A 26184-nucleotide genomic window follows, 5' to 3' on the forward strand; every position below is an offset into this window, starting at 1 on the left:
AACCTACCATGTACTGCTCCCAATCCTTCTTATTAAATTGGCTACAGGCATATGTTTGGACTATGATTGGTTCTTCAAAGAGCAAGATAAATAATTACAATCTGCAGCTAGATGCAGAAGAAGATAGTTACCTAATGTTAAATGTTTGGTACTATTAGCCTTTTGAAAGAGATTCATACCAACATAGAGTCATACAACCTTACAGCACAGGAGAAGCTGTGCAGCCTTGGCTCCTGTGTCAGTTCTTTGGAAGAACTGTTTAGTTTATTTCTAGGCCCCACCCTTATCTCATATATCTGAAAATTAGGTATTTTCAAATAAGGGGAGATGGTGGTGTAGTGGTAACATCACTGGACTAATAGTAATGCAGAGACCCAGGCTAATGCTCTGGGGACATGGCTGCAAATCCCAGCATTGCAGCTCGTGTAATTTGAATTCAGTTAACAAATCTGGAATGAAAGCTAGTCTCAGTAACAGTGGCTACCATTGATTGTTGTTAAAAACCTACCTGGTTCACTAAGGTCCCTTTAGGGAAGGAAATCTTATCTAATTTGGCCTACATGTGACTCCGGACCCACAGCAATGTGGTTAACTCTTAACTGAAATGGTCTAGCAAGCCACTCAGTTCAAGGGCAATTAGAGATGGGTAACAAATGCGGGCCTTGCCAGCATCACCCGCATCCCATGAAAGAATAAATGAAAAAATACATGTCAAATTGCATTTTGAAAGTTCCTATGAAATCTTATTCGCCATTGTATCAGGTAGTGCATTCAAGGTCATAACAACACTGAAGAAATTCCCCTCTAGTTCTTTTGCTGATTATTTTCTCTCTGCTTCCTCTATCAAAACCCCTCATGATGTATTATAAAGGACAGCAATATTTTAACTGAATGATCGCAAACCCTATTTTTCAACTTTCTAATCCTTAACTTTGTATTTATGAAAATGGCGGATATTAGGACTGAAAAATGGAAGTGCTTACCAATTTTAATGCACTCCGAAGTAGAATCTGAGGAGATGCAGAATGAAATTTCCCTACTCTGTTCCAACAATTTATCTCAGCTCCAACTCTTGGAAGAATGCCCCTTTCCACTCTGCTATGACATTTGGTCCACTCCCCAAGCCAGCCAATTTGTGGCATCTCCAAGTGAGATTGACAAGTCATTGCCAAATTAGGCATAGCTTTCAGCTGCTGAATGAACTCCACTAAAAACTGACTTGAGATTGCTTAAACTCCTTACTCAGACCTCAAGCCTTTAATGTCTCTAACAACATTAATTAATTCAGTAAAATCAGGTGGTATATTTGGTCAAATGTTAGGATGTGAGTTTATTTTTCCTTTCCTTTCCTTTTCCTTTTTAAAATGTAATTTTTTTGTTGCAATCATAGCTTTGTATTGGTCTGATTGGCACAACTTTAATGCTGTCAGCATCGCCGATTTTAATCATTTCACCACTGGCAGCCATGCCTACAGCTGCCTAGGCCCTAAGCTCTGGAACTCCCTCCCTAATACTCTCCACCTCTCTATCCTTCTTTAAGATGCTCCTCCCAACCTCTTTATTTGATCCAGCTCATGGCCATCTGTGCTAATATTGCCTTATGTGGTTCTGTGTCTACGTTAGATTTGTGACGCTCCTGTGAAAAACAACTTGGGAAATGTTATTATGTTAAAGGCATTACATAATTTAAGTTGGTATTGCTGTTAAGGGTTCCATGGCACATTCCCAGACAATAGCCAATGCTCTCACAGGGCAGACTAGTTGGCCCTCTGGCCTGACTCCCTGATTCTCCCCACCACCCTGTAGGAAGACACTGCAGCCCCCACTCCGTACAACACAGATCAAGAGCTTCAGGAAATGTCAAGCAAAGTAGAGTCAGGCCTCTGTGACATGGTGCATTAGGGTGCTAATGCTGAGCATCACCATGACAGTCCCTTCTCTCTGCTTCTATCTCTGTTCGACGAAAGTGAAGAGAGTCCATAGAAGATATTTTATCCTAATTTCTTCCCTCCTACATTCATAGAACCTCAGGGAACAGAAATAAATCACTTGGTTCACTGTACCTGTGACAGCTCTCGGAAAGAAATATCTGTTCACTTCTGTGTTCTGTTCCCCCTCTCCCTCATAATCTGTTAGCTAAATAATTACAATTTGCAGCTAGATGTAGAAGAAGTTAATTACCTAATGTTAAATGCTTGGCACTATTAGCCTTCGAAAAGAGATTCATACAAACTTAGAAGCATAGAATCATACAATCTTACAGCACAGAAGAAGCCATGCAGCCTGTGGTGCATAGTTATCAAATAACTATTTGTTTCCAATTCACTTTTAATCCTGTTTCTATCTGTGTTTGCAGTAGGGTATTCCATATCCTAAAACATACTCGTGCACCTTTCACCATGGACCACAACACAGGTGTCAGAGGAGCAAACTTTTACCAAATGCTTCCCTAGTATAACAGTTAACTTAGGGATGGAAACTGGGGCCTTTTGGTTTGTATGGTCCATCATCACATTATTACGAAGCCACTGGGAGTTCCTACAGTGACCAGTCATGGCCAAGTTACATCAAACTCAAGAGACTAAATGACAGTTCGTGCCCGAATTTTAGCCATGATTCTTAATGCTTAAGTAGTGCTTAATCTTTAATTTAATTTGGCAAAAGGGTAAATATAATTGTTAATGATAAACACTAGAGTGACTCTTAACAGAGGCACCAAATCCATTGGTGCAAAAGAGGCCACCTTGGTTCATGGAACTGTTCAGTTCGAGAGATCAAAATGACAGCTGGCAATCACTCAAAAAAGTTTAGGAAAATCAGGAAGAACTGTAGTTATCAATTGTGGGAGTTGTAAAGAGAAATCTGGGTCAGGATCTTTAGGTCAGCGAGTGGGGGTGGGGGGAGGCAGGGCCCACTTGCCAATGCGTCAAATAATGCAGGATGATATCGGGCGGAACTCCCGACGTCACCCTGTGCCATTTCAATTTTCAGGTCAGCAGGGGCGCATCCGAATCAGCTGTGCGCCCACCAACCTGTCCAATGGCCAACTGAGGCCATTGACAAGGTACTTAACAAAATTAATGGACCTGCCCGTCCAACCTTAAGGTTTCCGGGCAGGCTGGGAGCCCTGATGGGCTTAAGAAAAATCATGAAACCTCATCCATGGGTGGGATGATGTTTCATGAGGGTTTTTAAATTCTTAATAAAGGTTTCAGTGAAGGTGATGGACATGTCCCAACTCATGTGACAGTGTCACATGAAGGAATATGTCAGGGAAATTTTGCATTTGTCTCCAACATTTTTAAATTCGGAGCCGATCTCCCTGAGGCAGCACTTAGCCTCAGGGGGATCAATGCGCTCTTTTGTGCGCATGCGCGAAAGAATGCACTCTCGGCTGAGGGAATCCCCCCCACCCGCGAAAGAGTGCACTCTCGGCTGAGGGAATCCCCCCCACCCCCCGCCCACACAGGGAGCGCATAGCGCTTCCTGGTGGACGTCACACTGGGCAAGCCTTAATTGGCCCGCCCATGTAAAATGGCACACCTGCCCGCGCCCATTTCTCCACATCCCCCCCAGTGGGGGGGAAAATTCTTCGTCTGGACTTTCAAAGCTTTGTAGTAGCTCAAAACATCAGCATACTGTTATGAGACTGACCTGTTGTCTCCATTCCAAAAATGAATTTTAAAGAATGCAAATCTCTGCTGATTGCTTGAAGCCCCTGCCAAGGTCAAGATCTCTCAAGATAGAGAGTCATAGCCACAAACCTGAGCTGGCTAAATGTTGTAATGCATGGCATATGAAACTACAAATTGTTAATCTACCTGAACAAGATTCAACAGAATTTATGTATTGAGATTCTATAAGATAGGAATGCAGAAGGGGTTTGGTCCATTGGAATTCGATACAATGAGAGTGAATGGGAAGATGGTTGGTCCATTTGGATTCTGTTTTGAAAGTAAATCTTATAGTCGTTTAGTAGTGCAAAACTTGAGTATCGCTGAAAAAAGACATGTTGTCGAAGCTTTTTGACAGTCTTGGCTTGGCGACAGCCAATCCCTGGTTCATTCCCCAGGGCAATGCCTTGACCATTCACAGTCAACCTACCTGTTTGAATTTAAACAAAGCTTGGCAGTTAACTGGTACACTCTCCATGGCAATGCCTCTACCAATCAAGAGTCCACCGCCAGCCAATCAGCACTCTCTTCTCATGCAGTATAAATTATTGTTCCCTTTACCATTTGGTATTCTTGTGAATTGTCCTGATAAGTGCAAGATGAAAAGCTTGGACAACAAATGTCTTTTTTTCAGCAATACTCAAATACATCTTACTTAATTTTTAAGATAAATCATGCTTTACCTCATACTCCTGTGAAAACTTCAGATTGTCATTTGCTTTCAGATGCTCCGTATGTTCAGCCAGCTCTGCAATGGGGATTGGCGGGTGACTCATCATGCCTGTGAGAGGACAGAACAGTGATATTACTTCAAAAAAACAAACAACAGCAAAACAGTTCACGTCAATTCAATCAGCAGTCCTGGATGGAAAGGCTGAAATGAGAGGAGTAGAGGAGGATCATGTGTGTTCAGAACATCACACCATCAGGGCTTGAAATTTATAACACAATAAATTGCAGTGAACCCATCTTTCATTATGGGAAACATGCTGAAAACCACTTAGTCCAGCTTCTCAGGATGGTCTTCCATTTTTCTCCTCTCTATTTCCACTAAAGTGCTCGGACCTGCCTTCAATCCTTCTTTCCCCATAGGCATATTGAAGCACTCCCTCGACAGTTTCTATAACTATTGCCACATTCTTTCTTTCCCATTCCTCACCTCCAAGAAAAGCAAGAAGCTCCAACATTTTTTTCCTTTCAAGGTATCAATTACTATCAAATGTATAGGAGTATAACTAACTGGTCTTCAACCAAGATCATTACAATCAGAGTCAAAAGTAATTCTAGAAGGTTAGAACTTTTTAAACAACCATTTTTGAATAAAGGGAGGGGGCCTGATCATGTCCTTCATTGAATTTATATCCACACTTAAGTATACTTTTCAAATTCCTATCCAAAAATTTCTCCCCTCAGCAATACACAAGTCAAATGCAACATTAGTTCTGTTTAAGATACAATGTGAACAGATCCTGTTTGGGTGACTGACTCTAGTCAATGAGCTGTTCCCTGTATGACTTTCTTTAGTGTAGGGAACTCAGGCTCAGATGATAGGTGTTAATGATGTACTACATCATCAAGTGAGGGAAGCAAAACTTATTTTCATGCCTGCAGCTCCCCACACAATGAATTTCGGGAAGATAAGAGTGAAAGTAATGCTTTTTCACAGGGAGACAATTGAGTTATTCTTGTGTTCTTGTTAAGAGATTTTTGATCAGCAAGGGAGTCAAGGGTTATGGGGCCAGACAGAAAAATGAAGTTGAGGCCACAATCAGATCAGCCATGATCTTATTGAATGGCGAAGCAGGCTTGAGGGGCTGAATGGATTATTCCTGCTTCTAATTCTTGTGCTTAATTGGCCAGCAAATCAACTCGGCCTTCTCTTCATCCACCAATATGATAGCACCAGCAATAGCAGAGCAGGGAAGCTGCCAACCCATTGGGGGAAGGAGGTGTGGAGATTCATTAAAAGAAGAAACATTTTAAGCAAGTGGAGGCACTTGGCTGTAGAATATTGGGATGCAGTTTTGAATCTCATAGTCGTGTATGTTCTCATTGTGCAGCCATGGGTAGTCTTCAAATTCAGAACAGGCCCACTGGAGAGGAGACGGAATTCAGGGGGTTGTTACTGGGTTGCTGCTGTCATAGTCAGCCAAGGGTTCAACTTAGCAATGGCATCATTGATGACATGATAACAATTTTGGCCTCACACTACTTGGGAGAGGTGGCAGGAAAGCAAGGGACCAACAATAATGAGAGAGGAAGACACCCTTAACAAAAAAACCATGAATGTGCATTGTGGACATGGGTGATTGCTACCTGTCAAATGTCTCAATTTCCAGAGATATTTCAAAAATATGCATTTACTTTCAGCCCAGTACCTGCAGCTTGTCAAATGTAGTGCTCCAGTTTGTTTATAGCTCTTCTTGGAGATTAAGTGACTGGGGGGGGGGGGGTCTTTGTGTCTAACATGCTGTATAAGGTTCTGGTGGCCACTGAGCGTATTAGAATGAGGTAGGCCCAAACTGAACTCCACGTATTTTAAAGTTATTTTCTCATCAGGCAATTCTGACTTGCAAGCCATAAATTGATACCTACAAACTACACAAAGCCAGGAATGTCAAGGCGATTGAGTTTCTATTTACTTTTTTATATTGTGTTGCTAAATTTGTCACACATTCATGTTGAATGCCACCACTGATGAAATGAAATGGACAGTGTGCAAAAAAAGCACAGGCACTGGCCCCTATCGTTCCCCAGTGCTGACAGACTTGCTGTATATTTTTTACTTCAAATTTGACATGTCGGGGTATATAAGGCCTTTCACTTTGATATAAACTGGCAATACTGCGTTGTTATTGTCACCTAGCTTTGTTGTTGATGTTTTTGCTTCTTTGGATTCCTTCATTCCCTTCCCCAATCTGATATCTGGCTTTCTGCAGAAGCAAGGGTTCCTAATGGAATTACAGGCCCACTTGTGGAGGCAGTGGGTAGTGTTTTTTTGGTTGCTATGGAGAATTTCAAGCCCTGTTACAGAATCAGCAGAGTTGGATCATTTGAAGCAGACAAAATGGACATTAAAATCGAGGCAGCACAGAGATGAGAAGCAAGCATGAAATCATCATCAGTTTTTGTGGTGGGCCGTCATTACAGTTTGATACACTGCGAAGAGAAAAAGGGGAACATGTCACCAACCATGATCCTGTGTCATGGAAAACACCCAATACAGACATACTCCCTGGCAAAAGAGGAAGCACTGTATCTGTTTTCAGGTCTGCCACCCACTAATCTACACACACTCCCCCATTGTATGATGTACTCACAAAATTAAAGAAGCTGTCTCTGTTTTGCTCTCTCTCTCTCCTGGATTCGTTGTTGTCAATAATTGCCTGACAGGGAGTGGCAAGAGTGTGGGGGTGTGGTGGGTGATGGGTGGTAGCGGCGTGTTCCTACAGGGTAGCTTTCCTTCCCTCACCTCACAGCTCTTTGATGTTGAGCTGCCCATTCAAGACCCAACAAAACCTCAATGAAGTTTTAGTCAGTCTGGCTTGGATGCAAATGTGTCGCTACTAAAGCTACCAGGCTCTTAAAACGCTCATTGCTTTAATAATTTCTCCACTCCACCTTTTGGCCGAATATATCTTCTCCCCATCCACTTCTTGAAGGTTCTGAAGCTCTGAAGAAGAGTCACGCGGACTCAAAAAGTTAACTGTTTCTCTCTCCACAGGTGCTGCCAGACCTGCTGAGTTCTTCCAGCATCTTGTGTTTACGTTTCTTGAAGGTGCTGACTCATAGTTCTATTGATGACAACTGCCCCCTCTCCACTCCCTGCTACCTCAATGTGGCACTCTTCCTGCGTGAAACCTGACTGTGAGAGGCAATAGGCCATTCGATTAGGAAGTCATCAATGTTCAGCCCCATCCTTTCCTTCTCTAATGCTCAAAGAGAATTCAATGTACATTTACCAAATGGAGCTGATTTCTTGCTTCCCTGGCTCAGGGGCTGCTACGGTTTTTTGTAGCACACCAACTACTAGTTAATCAGCACTCAAGCAGAGGGACCTTAGTAGCTCAGCTCTACAATGGGAAATACTAACAAACAACACAAAAGCTCCACAATTCATTATTTGCTGCAACATATCACGGTGTAAAACATGGTGCTAGACTCCATAAACACACCCTGATAGCTCAAACAGATAAGAGGCCATGATAAAAAATATTATTCCCATCAGGATAGGGATTAACAAAGCCATCCTCAGTTTGAGCCTTGCTATGTAGTGGATAGATTGAAATGTGAACCAAAGTGCTTATGGCACATTGCAATGATCTGTTACCATGTCCAACATGCTCCAGGTCATTGCAGTGACTTCTGCAAATGTTTCTGGGTGGCACTGTGATGTCAGTGGAGGATGTGGGAGGGTGGGGGAGGGTCGCAGAAACCAGGAAACCATGACTGCCACATAATGTAATCGACACATCTATATAGTGATACAACATTGGTGCTAACACCATTGCTATCTCTGCCACAGACCTTGGCATAAGTTGAGTATGTGTGTTGGCAGATGCTTCAGTTCTCCTGGCTAAAGAGGGGAAAAACTGACTACCATTCCTGCTAGAAGACAGAGTGCTTGTGTGTGTTTTATGTTGAGTGAGAATGAAACTCAGCAGTGACATCACCTTGTGGTTGAATACATGCTGCCTGTCAGGGCTCTACCATGAATTATGGTTACTGCAGTGAAGCAGAATGATGACCCAAAGGGTCAACAGCTTCACCAAAGGATAGTAGAAAACGTGAGGTGTAGAGCACATTACCCTGTTTACATTACTGTCAGTGTGATATATGCACAGGATGATTGTAGTTCATCCTCAACCCTGGCTTTCCCCTACTGTCCCAGTATCTGCTGCATGTTTAAGTAAGGACAATAAATATTCACAAAGAAAAAGGGTTCAAATCCTCACTGATGAACTAAAATGACTGGTGTGGGAAATGGAAATGTCAAGCTGGTGCAGCAAGAGGTGTATTTCTGAGGCTTAGTGAAAACTTACTGTGCATTTACCCTGTGCTATGCCTGAGCTGGAAGTGCTTGATTGTTGCTGACAACGGATTAAAAAAAAGTGGTTACAAAAAATGTACATTTCACCCCCTTAGCATGGGCATCCCTCAGTAGATGGGTGAGAATTCCCAAATAATCCACACAATAATGAGTTAATATATCTGTGATTTACAATTGCTCAGTGGCACTTAGGTGTACAGCTGAGTCCAATGCATCACTGAGGTGAATGGATATCGAAAGGTTGAATCTTGCAGGAGCCAGATTCATTTCCATTTATATTACATTCCACTTCATCCCACAAATGCTGCTAAAGTCCTGCAGTGCCACTTACGCTAATTAATACCTAGCTACGGACTAACTTTTCTTATTCATAATGTTTTGGATTTGTCTCTTGACACAACTGAAGGTCAGGAGCTGATCAATGCTGGGGATTGCTATAAAAGTGCCAAATTGTTCCAAAAAGATATTATCTGTCAAAAAGGAATGTCTGTGTGTCAATGTTTTAAGCAAACCAAATTCCGTTGCTTCCGAGGCCAGGATCCTTCTAAAGGGGTGAAAAAAGGGGGAGCTCGGCTCTTTGCTCACAGGCAGAATGGATTCAGATAAGGTGAGGCTGCCTTTTCTCATGTAGCCTACCAGCAGCTCCCGACCGAGTCTCACATCACCACCCACCAAGTCTCAAAATACGCAGGAGCTGCACTGATCACTGCCATATTGAGTGGCACTCACTCGCCAGCCTTACACTTTCCCATTATGACGACGAGCTGTGCAGCCAACTGTAACTGCACAATGTCATTGTGTGGCGATGAGAGATGTGATAAGGTGCTGGCAAATTCAAGTTCTATTTGGAATTGTGGAGCAAGACTGGAGTCAAAGAAAGATAAATTCTACCCCCCTTATGGTTATAGACTACCTGTCAATAGCAATGTGTAACTTAGCTCTTTCCATGCTTGCATCACCTTGTCTTCCAGCCAAAATTCAACTCTAATAGATTTAGGCCTATCTGGCTATCTGAAATTCATAGAATCATTTGGCCTGTCGTACTTGTGCTGGCTCTTTGAAAGTGCAGTTGTGCTTAGTCCCATATCCTTGCCTTTTGTCCGTAAGCTCCTTATCCTTAAGTAACTGTCTAACTTTCTTTTAAAATTATTAATGGAATCAGCTTATGTCACCTTTATGGATAGAGTATTTCAGATCCTGGCGACTCTCAATGAAAACAATTCACCTCATTTCCTCACTAGATCTTTTTCCAATGATTTAGAATTCATGACCTTAAGTTATTGATCCAGTCACCTGAGGGAATCCTTTTTCCCTATACACTCTACATCAAACCTTTCATCAGCTAGAAAACCTTTCTTAGGTCATCTTTTACCATTCACTATTCTAAGAAGAATAGTCTAAACCTTTACAACCTCACTTCATAACTGAAGTCCCTCATCCCTGGTAACCTCCTGGTAAAGCTCCTCTGTACACTTTCTGGGGCCTTTACACCTTTCCTGAAGTGAGGTACCTAGAATTGTCCACAATATTCCAGCTGAAGCCTAACCAGTGATTTATGAAGTTCTAGCATAATCTCTATTCTATTCCTCTACTTATAAACCCAAGTGACTCATATGCCTATTCACCTTGCTCTGGCACCTTTAAGGATTGTGTATTTGCACATTAAGCTGTCTGAGGTCATCTACGTTTTTCAAAATCAAGCCATTTATAATATACTGTCTTTCCATATTAGTTTCTTCAAAGTGCATCACCTGGCTTGGCATTGAAATCTTTCTGTCAACTTTGTGCCCATTTAACATCCTTTCTATGCCATTCTAAAGCCTAGAGCTACCCTCATCACTATCTTCTACTTTGCTAAGTTTTGTATCATCTGTAAACTTTATAATGCTGCTTCCTACTCTTGAGTAAGTCATTGACCTCTTGAGGTAATTTAAAAAAGAATGTACAGTAATGGACCCAAAACTGTCCCTTATCAAATGCCACTGCAAACCACAGTCTAAAAAATACCATTCCATCTTTGCTTCCTGTCACAGCATTAATATTGTAAACCACCCCTTTCCCTTTAATTCAATCTTCTTAATAAGCCTCCTGTGTGGAACTTAGTCGAATATCTTCTGAAAGTCCATAAATACAATTTTTACTGCCCTACCTTGATAAACCCTCGCTGTTACCTCATCAAAAAAATTCTCACAAGATAGTTGGACACGATTATCTTTAATAAATCCATGCTGGCACTCCTTGATTAGCTCATGCCTTTCCGATGAAAGCTTATTTTGCACCTCCCGATACTTATTTTCAACAATTTCCTCGCGCCTGGTTTATCTCTTTCATCTGTCTTGAATAGAATTTAATCTGAAATGATATTTGTATATTTGCCAATTTATGTAAAATAGTTTTACAATATTATTAGCTGTGTTATTACTCATTTCTTCATTATTTTTAAAGAATCTAACGTTAATGAGGGGGGAGAACAGGGGTGAATAAAAATCCCTGTATGACTAGGTTGTTGATGGTAACTGAGCTATGTGTATGTAGTCAATGGGTCTGAAAGGGGAAGTGAAAGAGAGAGGAAAAGAGAAAGGAAAGGTCCTGGAGGTTTCACTTTGCATGTAATCAGTGAACCAGGCAGAAATTTCACTCAAATTTGTGCTAGTTTTGAGAAGTATTATTTTCCCCCTCAGGTTCCTGCTCACACTTCTTGTAGTGTCACATAAGAAGGTAAGAAATAGGAGGAGTAGGCCATTCAGCCCTTCAAACCTGCTCCACCATTCAATAAGACCATGGCTGATCTGATTGTGGCCTCAATTCCATTTTCCTGCCTGTAGCCCTTAACCATTGATTCCTTTATAGATCAAAAATCTGTCTAACTCAGCCTTGAAAATATTTAATGACCTATCCTCCAATGCACTCTGTGGAAGAGAATTCCAAAGATTATTGACCCTTTGAGAGAAGAAATTTCTCATCTCCATCTTAAATGAGAGACCCCTTATTCTAAAACTGTACGCCCTAGTTTTAGATTCCTCCATTCGGGGAAACACTCTCCCAGCAGCTACCCTTTCAAGCCTCCTCAGAATCTGAGATGTTTCAATAAAATCACCTCTCATTCTCCTAACTTCCAATATGTATCGGCCCAACCTGCTCAACCCAATCACCACACACACGAACCAGCGGGCAACATTTAAGAACATAATTTTAAAATTGTTTAAAATATATTTCTTGATATACTTAAGATTGGCAACCAATCTTCAAACCAGTTGAGTTCGAAGATAGGTTTATCGCAAAAAGTAAGTTTATTGCAAAAATTAGATTTTTTGATTAAAAATGCTTATTTTGTGCAGAGTGTCTAATCCACCACTGGTGAATGACTCGATTTTAAAAACTGCAACTGAAAATGACTTGAAAAACCTACACAGAACCATCAGTAGTAACACCAGTGTTTTAATAAATTTTTAAAAATTCATAACCTTTTAAAACATGCATATTATTATTTTTGCACTGAAAAAGGATCAATTTTAAGAGCCTCCTTGAAAACTAGCAAATGGGTGCAATTAACAGAAACTCACAACAATTAATTTGAGCTGGGGGAGTGGCTAGGTATGTGGGCAGGGCCTGCTTCTGGTGCAATGTTTTTTAAATTAGTACAATGTTTTGCAAAAGAACTCAGAACCTCAATTTGTGCAGGACATAAGTAGAACTTGAAATTCTGTAACTTTTTGCGCTAGTTTGGTTGATCCCAGATGAATCCCGGTGAACAAAAAACAGTGCAATCTTGCAGTACTACAAGCCAGGGTTCTGTGGTGAAGCAAAATTTTCTATGTCTGGAGAAAAAGACTCTTGTTTAACCTCGGCTGCTGGTGAAATCAGAGCCAGAATGGCTACATCAGCACTGAATAGGCGATTACTTGGAAGGATGGGGAGAAAAGAGGTTTTATTTAATAAAAGGAGTGGATTTAAGATAGATTTAAGCATGGTGGAAAACTGCAGTAATCCTTTTCCAGCATTGACTGCCCTTCGGAATCATTGAGAAAGCACCTCTGACAGGTTTGTTTGTGATGATTTAGAACATGGCAGGCAGAATCTACTGCAGTGCTCCAGCAGGAGAGAGAATGGTGACATCTGGAGAAGAGATGTGGTATGGGTCAGAGGTGATATGTGTAGAAATTCTCTGACAGAGGTTATGTCACAGGTCAGGAGTCAGCTTGGTTTTCTGAATCCAAATCAATCTGAATTGGGGCAAAAATTGAACACCACCCACCTTCCCAAAAAGTGCATGACTATTTGTGTGTTGAGGTGTGAACATCCTTTGACATCACTGCTGTTGTGAGTTAATGGCAGAAACCACACTATGGACAACAAATCCAAATCCATTCTCAGCGGCCCAAAGGCTGGCATCTGGAATCTTATCCTCCAGATGAGGAATCCCTCCCTCTTGCCCTCCTTACCACCACACCCCCACCCCCCACCTCAACCGCAAACATCCTAAAGGCCATATGACCACCAGATGAAACTGATGAAGCCACAGATCTGCAGACAACCCTGGGCTGGAAAGGGTTAACATTTCAAACAAACAGTTAAAAAGCATGCAAAAGTGTGAGGAGCTAAAAGCTTAGCCAATGAGCAGCCAAGGAGCCTCAAGAGAGAAACACATTAAAAAATACACAAAGAAGTGGATAAGGAACATAGATTATACATGTGTGTATATATCTATATTATAAATAAATCTATATCTATATTTATATATATACATACATACACACAATATATTAAAAACAAAACATAACAAAATTATATAAGTCAACAAAACAATAGACATAAAATGCAAGTGGGAACTAACTTGCAAATTCGGGTTCACTGAGGGGGCTGCTGACAACAGATTCTGTGAAAAAGAAACATCAGCACGTGAACACACTTAAACCTACAGGTAGGAAGAATGCAACTCAAGGGGGAGATAACAGAAAATAAAACAGGAACTCAAACAAACAAACAAATGCATGAGTAAACAGTCGGATTCCAATCTGTCCCTCTGAAAACCATTTGTTAAGACTTTCTTACCTCTTGCTCTTTTCCTTCTCTTTCCAGTGGCTCGCTTTGTTTTAAACAAAACCGTTGTAAACGTGTCCGAGAGGGACTGCCTGAAACGCCGGGAGCCCAAATTACGAGGGCTGGTACCCAGAATGACAATGAAGTCAGCTGATCCGGGGTGGGGTAGGGTTCTGGCAAGATATGGGGAGCAAGAGTGGACAAATGGCAGGATGGAGTCCACAATCAGACTCTCAATACATGCTCTCCTAGCCTGACCCCCATTCAGGGTTGCCAACTCTGGTTGGATGTAATTCTGGAAGTGCCATCACACACCCTCCCACCTCGCCCGCCCTAATCAGTTAAGAAGCCTTTTTTTAAAATCCTTAATCTAATACCTTTATAATTAATTAAACTAAATGAAAATACACATAATTTTTGCCCATATGCAATTTTTCTTGGGTTGCTGGCACCAGCGTTCTGGAGATTAATCTTTAACTCCTCCTGGAGTCTCCAACATAATCCTGGAGGGGTGGCAATCCTTTCCCCACTCCATCTGTTTTCTCCCCTCCTTTCCCGAAGGTGTTGGCTCTCCCTGGAGCACAATTCCACTGATATCAGAAGCCTTCTAGTACCTTGATGCATGAGCCTTAATTGAGTGTTGACGGGAAGCTGGCTGAGAGGGCTTCATAATCCTGGCCTTATCAAATGGCCTTAACTACAAATTTCCCCATCAGGTCTCACAGTATATTGGTGAGGAGCAGGATCGTTATTTGACTTCCCATTCTCTACCTGAGGGACAAAGGAGCCTGGTGTAGCTGGTCTGAGAAGATTCAACTCAGCACAAAGCAGGGGCTGAACCTGGGACTGGAACCTGGTATGTGCAGCATCCATGATCTAGTTCACTAACTCAGGAACAGGGATTAAAAACAGAGGGACTCTGATCTCTGAGAACCAACAACCCTGAACTGCTGCACATTTAAGCTAGATATACAGGCACACAAGATACAGGTGAGACACAGCACCAGGCCGCATCACATCACCATACTCAGGTCACCCCCAACCCCACCTCACATTAATTGCGCTCCCAGGTGGCCAGGGTGTGAGCCTAAATTGACTTCTCTCCTAAGTTGAATCTTTTGTAATGTGTTCCAGAAGAAACCATGTAATGTAGCTGGGGGCACCAACTCAGCAGCCATGTTTACATGGTCAATATTGCCAATTCTGCTCTTGGCTGGCTTGGGCTAATCACCAGAACTGGAGGAACTATTAATTACCCCAGTTAAATCCAGCTGACGTTTTGTTGCGAGACCTGGAAACAGTGACCAATTACTGAATTCCTTGGCATTCAGTGTGCATGTGACGCCAGAAAAGCCATTGACTAATGTAGAACAATCAAAGCTTGTTGAGTATTTGGTTCCCTGTTACATCATTTACCCACCATGCATTACCACAAACAGATATCTGGTGTTGCCAAACCTGGATGATGAAATGGCCTTTTGAATTTATTGATAAACATCAAGAAACTCCTCAAACAGGCCAAATGATTGGTTCACTGGATTTCCCAAGATAATAGCATAGCCAATGATCTGTGAAAAATCAACTATCCAATCACATGTATGGACATCAGCAAGCAGTGTATTCTCCGATCCAACATAGTTACTTCTTTAAAAACACAGTATGTCTCAAAATGGTCTTGCATGACAACTTTGTAATATGTAGTAAAATATTCTTCTTTGTGATGGGATCTTCCAAAACAGCAGCATCTTTTTTTGAACAATAAATCTTGCGTTATACCGCACTTTTCTCCATGGCTGCCTCAATCAGATGTGCTAGTAACCCATTCCTATTCTCTGGTTAGGCTGTTTTCTAGTTGACCAGTAAGGGGTGTGCAGGAATAGGCCTGAATGCCTCCTGTTTTATCTCTCTTTCCCTGTTTACTTCATGCCTCCTGGTTGGAATTGGTGCCTCAGCTCTGGGGAATTGTGAGTCCAAACCTTTGGGCCACTATTCCATGATGATGCTTTTGCAGCATCTTTGTAGTCTCCTGTACAATGGGACCCAATTAATGACACAACTGAGGTTGCCAAACGCTTCCCAAAAAGTAATCTCTGTTGAACAAACTACTAATTTCTGAGTGGTTGTTTCATTAATTATTTGGTGGAAGGTTTTTATTGATAATTTAAGATTTGGTCATGAATCATGTTTCTCAGGCATCAGTGAGGACACCCCTGTCAATAATTTATCCAGAGGTGTCACATTAAAAATTCACATATTTCAATATTTGATAGAAGCTAAGATTTAAGAGAGTTCAGATTTGAAATCACTTCATCTCCTACAAGATTCAACAGAGACCAACTATCCACTCTCCTTCACTCTGAATGAAGTCTCTGCTCTTCATTTTAAATGCTCCCACAGCATTCCATGATGGAGAGCTCAGGCATACATCAGGCTCCTGGTCCTTCACCACTCCAACTCTTGAGAAATCTGCTAGTAGATGGTTAAAGATGCTGCAAGTTGGCTTTCCTCTGTTCATCGAAACACCTTGCCAGGCTAACGGTGGGAAACTATAACCCTTGCAATCTTGGGCCTACCTTCAGCTGGCTATCCTCAAATACCCATTTTCTATACTGTAAACCTCTAGCCAGGTTAGAAACACAGGAAGATGGTAGCAATACTGTTTGTAGATCCTCACAGAACCCAAGGGGGAAACACAAGCTTGAGACAACCTATGGAAGGGGTCAGGGAAGTCCAGGGAACTAGGTATAATTAGTTCTGCCAATCCAACAGAAACCACAATTTGAGCTCCATGATATTCTACCATTCAGGTTCTTTCTAGGGGCTAAACAGGGTTAGAGCTTGACCAGCTCTTAGCAGATTGTTCAAAACATCTACTGTCCAAAATGTGACAGACAATATGCATATTCTTGACAGGATGGTCAATCTCTGTGTATATCAGGTCTGTACCAGTGCTGGTGGAAAGGAAGTAGGGAATCTCTATTGCTCCATGATGATTGCTGTATGTGTGTGTCTCTATGGCACAACACCCTAAATTGTAACTCTGTATATGATCCACTGACCAGCATGGCAACCGTGTCACGACAATAGTCCAGCCTTTGAACTTCAGAAACCATGCATCTGCAACTGGGCTGACAAGTGCGCCTTTGAAAAGATCAAATGCTGATAAATAAATCACCTTCAGGAAGCTAAGGTATCCTGGATATAGTCTGTTTGGTCTGTCCCATAATCACTGTTGAGTTCCAGCCCTCATTTGCATAGCTTAAAGACTGGGTCCTATTATCACTCAGATTTGCTGAGTGCCCCAATCCTCATGATCCCTTGAGGAACTTGGACTAAAGATTAATCTGTTCCATAAAGAATCCTATTTTTGACTGATTAGCCATGAGCTACTTGTATGCTGGGTTCTGACTAGGGCCAAATAAAAAAAAAGGAACCATATTCTCATTCTGTGACATCAAACAATTTTATCAAGGCCCAAATGGATACCCCACCTCCCAATTTAGCAGAATATATGGAGGAGCATAGGCAACGCTAATTCGGAATCCAGGCTGGTAAAGCATTGTTAATGTGGTCTTCTATGGAGGGTAAGCTGGGTTGGGGGAAATGCAAGGGGAGAAGTGAAGTGGGTGGTTCAGAGGGCCAAAGGCAATTTTTGCATTTAAGACACATCAGCGTTATGTTTAAACTTTCAGCGAATGAACTGTCTGCTGTACGTTCATTGTGCTGCTGCAAATTAAATTCCCTCCTCAGTCTTTCCCTGAATTTAGGTTCACTGGCTCAAAAGTACACCAACATTACCCAATAACTACTTGCCAGCTGTCCAGGGCTGCAAAGCATTGCCCTGTGCTGTTGGAAAGAATACTCTTGCTCAGGCAACTCTGCCACCGACACCCAGAAAAGAGAACTTACACCAGCCCCTGGTTTTTGAGACGTCCAGTGACCTTCCTTTATTCAGAGGCTCCCCAATAGTTCGAAGATAGGCGGGAGCCTGAGGAAATACTATAACATTGAACTTGGTGTTCACGAATAAAATAAAAGCACATTTTCGATTATTTCTGTAGCACCAACACAGTGCAGCCAGTTAGAAGGCCTCATCTTTACCTGGCGTCTGGAAATTGATGCGCCTCATTTCTACTGGGTCCGTGGGGTGATGGGAAGGCATCTCTGCATTGTTGAGAAGGCACTTCGTTCTGGGATCACTTTCCTTACGTTTTCTATCAATGGAATCAAATAAAAAAAATTAGGTTGTAAATTTGCCAAGGGCACCGGTTACACATAAATCACTGCTGTCAGCCACTAAAAATGTAGATCAGTTTTGTGTGTGAATTTTGTACTTAATATGGGGAAGGACTTTAGTGCTTCAATAATGGATCATTTCCATTTCTGGCTCCCAGATTCAGCACCATGGCCTCCTTGAAAGATATAGCAACGCAGTTTCTAAGTAAAGTCCCCCTTCTTGTGTCCCATAATCTGGAGTTCAGTATTTTCCTGATTCCTAAATCAGGTTTTCCGGGCCTCTGACAGTAAAGTTAGAGGCAGTTTCATGCCGTATTGGAGGTGGATTCAGATCACCCAAGTTTATTTTACATGGACCAAAATGGCCATTGGACAGAGCAAAGACTTCCATCCTGAGCCAGAGATAAAGCACCCGCATCAACTCCACTACACCATCCAGCCACCCTGTCAGGCAGCTTGCCTGCAGTGCTTCGTTCCACACAATTTAGCACATCAGAGTAACTTAAAGCAAAGGATGAGATTTTGCAACTCAGTTGTACCAAAAATGATTCTGTAATTAGGTTCTCAAATCAGCCCAGCAGGGCTGAGGGAGTGATGCAGTGATTACCCAGTGTGCTCAGTAACGAACTTATAGCAGATTTTAGCTAAAAGAAAACATAACCATTTTGTAACGCTTAAAACTGATAGGATCAGTTAAAGCTAGTTATTATTAATTTCAATAATTCTGCAGATTGATAGAAAACACAAGAACACAAGAAATGGGAGCAGGAGTGGACCAAATGGCCCATTGAGCCTGCTCTGCCATTCACTATCATGGCTAATCTTGCATTTCAACTCCTCTTTCCTGTCTGGCTCCCTGAGAGACCAAAGATCTGTCTATCCCAGCCTTAAATGTATCCAATGATGGAGCATCCATAACCCCCTGGGATAGGGAATTCCATAGATTCATATGAATCTTTAAATGAAGTAATTTCCCCCCATTTCAGTCCTAAACGATTGGCTCCTTGACCTGAGAGTGTGCCCTTGTGTTTTAGACTTCCTGACCAGTGGAAACAATCTCTCAGTTTCTACCCCATTGATGTGATATTTTTCTTATGCTATTTTAAGCAACATAAGAGTCGAGGATGGGCCCAAAGTGGTAAAGATTTCATCGAAGGTTATTGAACAAAGCTAACTATTGACAGTAATGTATACATCATGGGTACATGTAGTGTCTGGGCTACTAGTACTTGTTTGATGTACAGACAGACTGGTTGCACATGCTAAACTGACTAACTGACCGACTTACACACTGACACTGACTAGCTGACACAACGTACAAGATGCTGCCCGAGGTTCTTATACAGTTACACACATGCTCTGATGTCGTGATGAAATAAGCACTATGCATTCTTAATGATACAGTGTCTGTCTGCTGTGCACATAAGCCATAATACAACTCCTATCAAGCTCCTTGATATGTTGTATGTTTCAATGAGATCGCCTCTCATTCTTCTAAACTCCAGAGAATATAAGTTCAATTTACTCAGCCTCTCATCATAGTACAACATCCTCATCCCAGGGACCAATTCAATGAATCTCTGCTGTAACGTCTCCAATGCAAGTTTATCCTTAACTGTGGAGACCAAAACTGCACACAGTACTCCAGATGTGGTCTCACCAAAACCCTGTAAAATTGTAGCAAGACTTCTTTATTTCTGTACTCCAATCCTTTTGCAATAAAAGCCATCGTGCAATTTGCCTTCCTAGTTGGTGCTGTATTTGCATGCTAACTTTCTGTGTTCCTTGCACAAGCGCACCCAAGAGTCTTTGAACATTAAAACTTACACGTTTCTCACCTTTTAAAAAAATTCTGCTTTTCAATTTTTATGACCAAGTAAATAACTTCACACTTCCCTATAATATACTCCATCTGCCAACTTGTTGCCCACTCACCTAACATGTCGATATTTCTGCAGCCTTTTCATGTCCTCCCCACTGTTTACGAATCGACCTAGCTTTGTATCATCAGCAAACTTAGATACAATACTCTCCATCTCATCTAAGTCATTAATATAGGCTGGGATTTACTGGCCCCGGCATGGCAGGCATCGTCACCGAGAGGATGGGAAAGTTTGGAGAGCCGTTGACTTCTGATGGCTCTCCAAGTTTTCCCGCCTGGCCTACAATGACACCTACTGGTGTTGGGGCTGGAAAATCCGGCCAGTAGATTGTAAATAGCTGAGTCCCCACAGATCCTTGCAGCACTCCACTTTTAACTACCTGCCAATTTGAAAATGCTCTGTTTATGCCCACTCTCTGCTTTCTGTCTGTTAACCAATCCCCTATCCATGGTAATATATTACCCTCAACTCCATGGGCCCTCATCTTACTTATTAACCTTTTTTACAGCACCTTATCGCATGCCTTTTGGAAATCCAGGTATACTACATCTATTGGCTTTCCTTTATCTACCCTACTAGTTACATCCTCAAAAACCTCTAACAAATTTGTCAAATAGGATTTCACTTTAGTGGAACCATGTTGACTTGTTCTAATCATACAATGCTTTTCTAAGTGCATTGTTAAGATTTCCTTGTCTTAATTATCTTAATTGTTTTAATTGTCCAAGTTTTAGATTTAAAATGTTTGCTTACCTGTCAGGCTTGCTGTCCATGATGAGTGCATTAAGGGAAAGATAAGAACCATGTCAATGCTTCAAAACAAACTGCAATAATACACATATACAATACAGCAGTCAGCAGCACGCCTTCAATCATTAAACCAATTATCATGCAGCAGGGCTGGCAGGCTAAGCCTACTTGCTTGGATACTGTCAATGGGTCCACGGTAAAAACTAACAGTCAGCAACAAAAGGCCATTAGAAGGCTATGGCATCAAATGGGGTAGAGTGTTCAGGAGCAGCACGAGAGAATTAGCTTCTGTATATAGTAACTTGCCCTTTCCAAAAGCTGGAAAGGGCAAGTTAATATCAGATAGTCAATGTCCATGGGTGGAGTTTCAATTGCCTGATATTTAAATTCTCCCTTATTCTGCCTAGAGAACTCCTATGGATAACTTCTGGATTGTCCCACCCCACAGCCCCCCAACATAATTCAAGAAACTGGCCCCTCACAAAAGCATTTTACTTCAAAGATGCAGTGTGGTCTTAGCTAACCAAAGCTGACTGGTTTAGGGAAGTCGTTTCGTTCCAAGTCCAGGCCAAAGTAGGAGGCCAGGAAACAGAGAGGTCACTGGGCTGCAGGAAGAACATCAGGAAACAAGAAGGATGCTGGGCTGAGAACAGGAAGGAGGGACAATAAAGGAAACAAAGGGGAGAGTCAGAAGTAGGTGGAGAGTGTGATAGGGCCAGAAAGAAAGAATGAAATGGTTGGGGAAACAGGAAGGGGGGTGACAGAGGACTATTTTTTAAAAATATTGTCCAGTTTATATTTTGAAAATTTTCACACAGCTTGCTCAGAAAATGGACTGTTCAGTCAAAATGAAATGTGTAGCATCCCAACGCTGAATCCATCAACGGTGTGGACTAAAGTAACAGATTAACCTGTTTCAGGAGGTCATTTTAAGTATCTTTATTACTGATTGCAGGCCTGTCGAAAAACTATACCCCATCAGCAATATTGCAGCATACTTCATATACAGAATTAGGTTTGGTGTGACATAACATAGGTTCATGACTGATAATCTGGTTTTCAGTTCCAGGTCATCATTACCCAATAGACCTACAGCAATCAGTACTGCAGTCAATAAATCTGTTGCATAATTTTTAATTGTGCTCTGAAATTAAAATGAACCAAAAGCAGAACAAGACTCCCACACAGATTAAACTTAAGTATCAGAACCAATAACTGACTTAAACGCATTTCATTAAGATGTGATGAACTGTTCACAGGATCTAGTCGTTCAGCCATGTCTAATTAACAAGCATCATTCAAAGCTCTGCATTTCTTTTCCAATGCTTCCTGTTTCAGCAATGTTCTTAAAGTTTGCACAGCCGCTGCTCTGGCCCTCTCACAGTGCAGTGAACATGATCTCAGTTCTATACACTCTCAGTTCTTTGTTTATACATAAATGGTTAAGATGGCAAGATATTTTGTTTAAGACATACCATAGAGCACCACAAGAGAATAAGAAATAATTTATGGCAAACAGTGAATGTGGCACGTTAACTATTATGAAACCTGTATCATTACTGGTTGTTCTAAAAATATTGTACCAACAGGGGGAGGACAAGGGGAAACAGGCAGAGTTCACTCTCCCAAATTATCATTACGTGTGTGTGTGTGTGTATGTGCGTGGTGTGTGTTTGTGTTTGTGATTGCGTGTGTGTGTGTGTGGCAGGGGTGTGGTGTGTGTGTGTGTGGCGGGGGTGCGGCATGTGTGTGTGGTGGGGGTGCGGGGTGTGTGTGTGGCGGGGGCGTGGTGTGTGTGTGTGTGTGGCGGGGGTGCGGGGTGTGTGTGTGTGTGTGTGGCGGGGGTGTGCTGTGTGTGTATGTGGCGGGGGTGTGGTGTGTGTGTGTGTGGCGGGGGTGCGGGGTGTGTGTGTGTGGCGGGGGTGTGCTGTGTGTGTGTGTGGCGGGTGTGCGGCATGTGTGCGTGGCGGGGATGCGGGGTGTGTGTGTGTGGCGGGGGTGCGGGGTGTGTGTGTGTGGCGGGGGTGTGGTGTACGTGTGTGTGGCGGGGGAGTGGTGTGAGTGTGTGTGGCGGGGGTGTGGTGTGTGTGTGTGTGGCGGGGGTGTGGTGTGTGTGTGTGTGGCAGGGGTGTGGTGTGTGTGTGTGTGGCGGGGGTGCTGAGTGTGTGTGTGGCGGGGGTGCTGTGTGTGTGTGTGGCGGGGGTGCTGTGTGTGTGTGTGTGGCGGGGGTGTGGTGTGTGTGTGTGTGGCGGGGGTGCAGGGTGTGTGTGTGGCGGGGGTGCTGTGTGTGTGTGTGTGGCGGGGGTGCGGGGTGTGTGTGTGTGTGGCGGGGGTGCGGTGTGTGTGTGTGTGGCGGGGGTGCAGGGTGTGTGTGTGTGTGGCGGGGGTGCGGGGTGTGTGTGTGTGGCGGGGGTGTGGTGTGTGTGTGTGTGGCGGGGGTGCGGGGTGTGTGTGTGTGTGTGGCGGGGGTGCAGGGTGTGTGTGTGTGGCGGGGGTGTGGTGTGTGTGTGTGTGGCGGGGGTGCAGGGTGTGTGTGTGTGGCGGGGGTGTGGTGTGTGTGTGTGTGGCGGGGGTGCAGGGTGTGTGTGTGGCGGGGGTGTGGGGTGTGTGTGTGTGGCGGGGATGCGGGGTGTGTGTGTGTGGCGGGGGTGCGGGGTGTGTGTGTGTGGCGGGGGTGCGGGGTGTGTGTGTGTGGCGGGGGTGCGGGGTGTGTGTGTGTGGCGGGGGTGCGGGGTGTGTGTGTGTGGCGGGGGTGTGGTGTACGTGTGTGTGGCGGGGGAGTGGTGTGTGTGTGTGTGGCGGGGTGCTGAGTGTGTGTGTGGCGGGGGTGCTGTGTGTGTGTGTGGCGGGGGTGTGGTGTGTGTGTGTGTGGCGGGGGTGCAGGGTGTGTGTGTGGCGGGGGTGCGGTGTGTGTGTGTGTGGTGGGGGTGTGTGTGTGTGTGTGGCGGGGGTGCGGGGTGTGTGTGTGTGGCGGGGGTGTGGTGTGTGTGTGTGTGGCGGGGGTGCAGGGTGTGTGTGTGTGGCGGGGGTGTGGTGTGTGTGTGTGTGGCGGGGGTGCAGGGTGTGTGTGTGTGGCGGGGGTGTGGTGTGTGTGTGTGGCGGGGGTGTGGTGTGTGTGTGTGGCGGGTGTGCGGTGTGTGTGTGTGTGGCGGGGGTGCAGGGTGTGTGTGTGGCGGGGGTGTGGTGTGTGTGTGTGGCGGGGGTGTGGTGTGTGTGTGTGGCGGGGGTGTGGAGTGTGTGTGTGTGGCAGGGGTGCGGGGTGTGTGTGTGTGGCGGGGATGCAGTGTGTGTGTGTGGCGGGGGTGCTGCGTATGTGTGTGTGGCGGGGGTGTGTGTGTTTGTGTGTGGTGGGGGTGCGGGGTGTGTGTGTGGCGGGGGTGCGGGGTGTGTGTGTGGCGGGGGTGCTGCGTGTGTGTGTGTGGCGGGGGTGCTGCGTGTGTGTGTGTGGCGGGGGTGCTGTGTGTGTGTGTGTGGCAGGGGTGCTGTGTGTGTGTGTGTGTGGCGGGGGTGCTGTGTGTGTGTGTGTGGCGGGGGTGCGGGGTGTGTGTGTGTGGCGGGGGTGCGGGGTGTGTGTGTGTGGCGGGGGTGTGGTGTGTGTGTGTGTGGCGGGGGTGTGGTGTGTGTGTGTGTGGCGGGGGTGCGGGGTGTGTGTGTGTGGCGGGGGTGTGGTGTGTGTGTGTGTGTGGCGGTGGTGTGGTGTGTGTGTGTGTGGCAGGGGTGTGGTGTGTTTGTGTGGCGGGGGTGCGGGGTGTGTGTGTGTGGCGGGGGTGCGGGGTGTGTGTGGCGGGGGTGCGGGGTGTGTGTGTGTGGCGGGGGTGCGGGGTGTGTGTGTGTCAGGCGGGGGTGCGGGGTGTGTGTGGCGGGGCTGTGGTGTGTGTGTGTGTCAGGCGGGGGTGCGGGGTGTGTGTATGGCTGAGATGCAGGGTGTGTGTGTGTGGCGGGGGTGCGGGGTGTGTGTGTGTCAGGCGGGGGTGCTGTGTGTGTGTGTGTGTGGCAGGGGTGCTGCGTGTGTGTGTGTGGCGGGGGTGCGGGGTGTGTGTGGTGGGGGTGCTGCGTGTGTGTGTGGTGGGGGTGCGGGGGTGTCTGTGTGGCTGGGATGCAGTGTGTGTGTGTGTGTGTGTGTGTGGCAGGGGTTCTGTGTGTGTGTGTGTGGCGGGGGTGCGGGGTGTGTGTGTGTGGCGGGGGTGATGTGTGTGTGTGTGCGTGTGGCGGGGGTGCGGGGTGTGTGTGTGTGGCGGGGGTGCTGTGTGTGTGTGTGTGTGTGGCGGGGGTGCTGTGTGTGTGTGTGTGTGTGGCGGGGGTGCGGGGTGTGTGTGTGTGGCGGGTGTGCTGTGTGTGTGTGTGTGGCGGTGGTGCTGTGTGTGTGTGTGTGTGGCGGGGGTGCGGAGTGTGTGTGTGTGTGGGGGGGGTGCTGTGTGTGTGTGTGTGTGGCGGGGGTGTGGTGTGTGTGTGTGTGTGGCGGGGGTGTGGTGTGTGTGTGTGTGTGGCGGGGGTGTGGTGTGTGTGTGTGTGTGGCGGGGGTGCTGTGTGTGTGTGTGTGTCAGGCGGGGGTGCTGCGTGTGTGTGTGGCGGGGTGCTGTGTGTGTGTGTGTGTGTGGCGGGGGTGTGGTGTGTGTGTGTGTCAGGCGGGGGTGTGGTGTGCGTGTGTGTGTGGCGGGGGTGTGGTGTGTGTGTGTGTGTGGCGGGGGTGCGATGTGTGTGTGTGGTGGGGGTGCGGTGTGTGTGTGTGGCGGGGGTGCTGTGTGTGTGTGTGTGTGTGTGTGTGGCGGGTGTGCTGTGTGTGTGTGTGTGTGTGTGTGGCGGGGGTGCTGTGTGTGTGTGTGTGTGTGGCGGGGGTGCGTGTGTGTGTGAGTGTGGCGGGGGTGCTGTGTGTGTGTGTGTGTGGCGGGGGTGCTGCGTGTGTGTGTGTGTGGTGGGGGTGCGGGGTGTCTGTGTGGTGGGGGGTGTGGGGTGTCTGTGTGGCTGGGATGCAGTGTGTGTGTGTGTGTGGCGGGGGTGCGTGTGTGTTTGTGTGTGGCGGGGGTGCGGGGTGTGTGTGTTTGTGTGTGGCGGGGGTGCGGGGTGTCTGTGTGGTGGGGGTGCGGGGTGTCTGTGTGGCTAGGATGCAGTGTGTGTGTGTGTGTGTGTGGCGGGGGTGCTGCGTGTGTGTGTGTGTGGTGGGGGTGCGGGGCGTCTGTGTGGTGGGGGTGCGGGGTGTCTGTGTGGCTGGGATGCAGTGTATGTGTGTGTGGCGGGGGTGCGTGTGTGTGTGTGTGTGGCGGGGGTGCGTGTGTGTTTGTGTGTGGCGGGGGTGCGGGGTGTGTGTGTTTGTGTGTGGCGGGGGTGCGGGGTGTCTGTGTGGTGGGGGTGCGGGGTGTCTGTGTGGCTGGGATGCAGTGTGTGTGTGTGTGTGGCAGGGGTGCTGCGTGTGTGTGTGTGTGGTGGGGGTGCGGGGTGTCTGTGTGGTGGGGGTGCGGGGGTGTCTGTGTGGCTGGGATGCAGTGTGTGTGTGTGTGTATGGCGGGGGTGCTGTGTGTGTGTGTGTGTGTGTGTGGCGGGGGTGCTGTGTGTG

General features: G+C 45.4%; 1 protein-coding gene across 6 annotated transcripts in view; it reads right to left on the reverse strand.

The window, feature by feature from the left end:
* The window catches only part of LOC121286718 (receptor-type tyrosine-protein phosphatase delta-like), a 471126-nt gene that overhangs the window by 76958 nt on the left and 367984 nt on the right, over positions 1–26184 (reverse strand). For all 6 annotated transcript variants that reach the window (XM_041203736.1, XM_041203735.1, XM_041203734.1 and 3 more), the window contains 4 exons: positions 20637–20648; positions 17866–17978; positions 13559–13600; positions 4358–4455 (listed from right to left, as the gene is read on the reverse strand). In XM_041203736.1, the coding sequence (XP_041059670.1) occupies positions 4358–4455; positions 13559–13600; positions 17866–17978; positions 20637–20648 (265 nt within the window). The remainder of the gene's footprint in view (positions 1–4357; positions 4456–13558; positions 13601–17865; positions 17979–20636; positions 20649–26184) is intronic.

The sequence above is a fragment of the Carcharodon carcharias genome, chromosome 14 (assembly GCF_017639515.1).
Source record: "Carcharodon carcharias isolate sCarCar2 chromosome 14, sCarCar2.pri, whole genome shotgun sequence".
Classification (NCBI taxonomy): Eukaryota; Metazoa; Chordata; class Chondrichthyes; order Lamniformes; family Lamnidae; genus Carcharodon; species Carcharodon carcharias.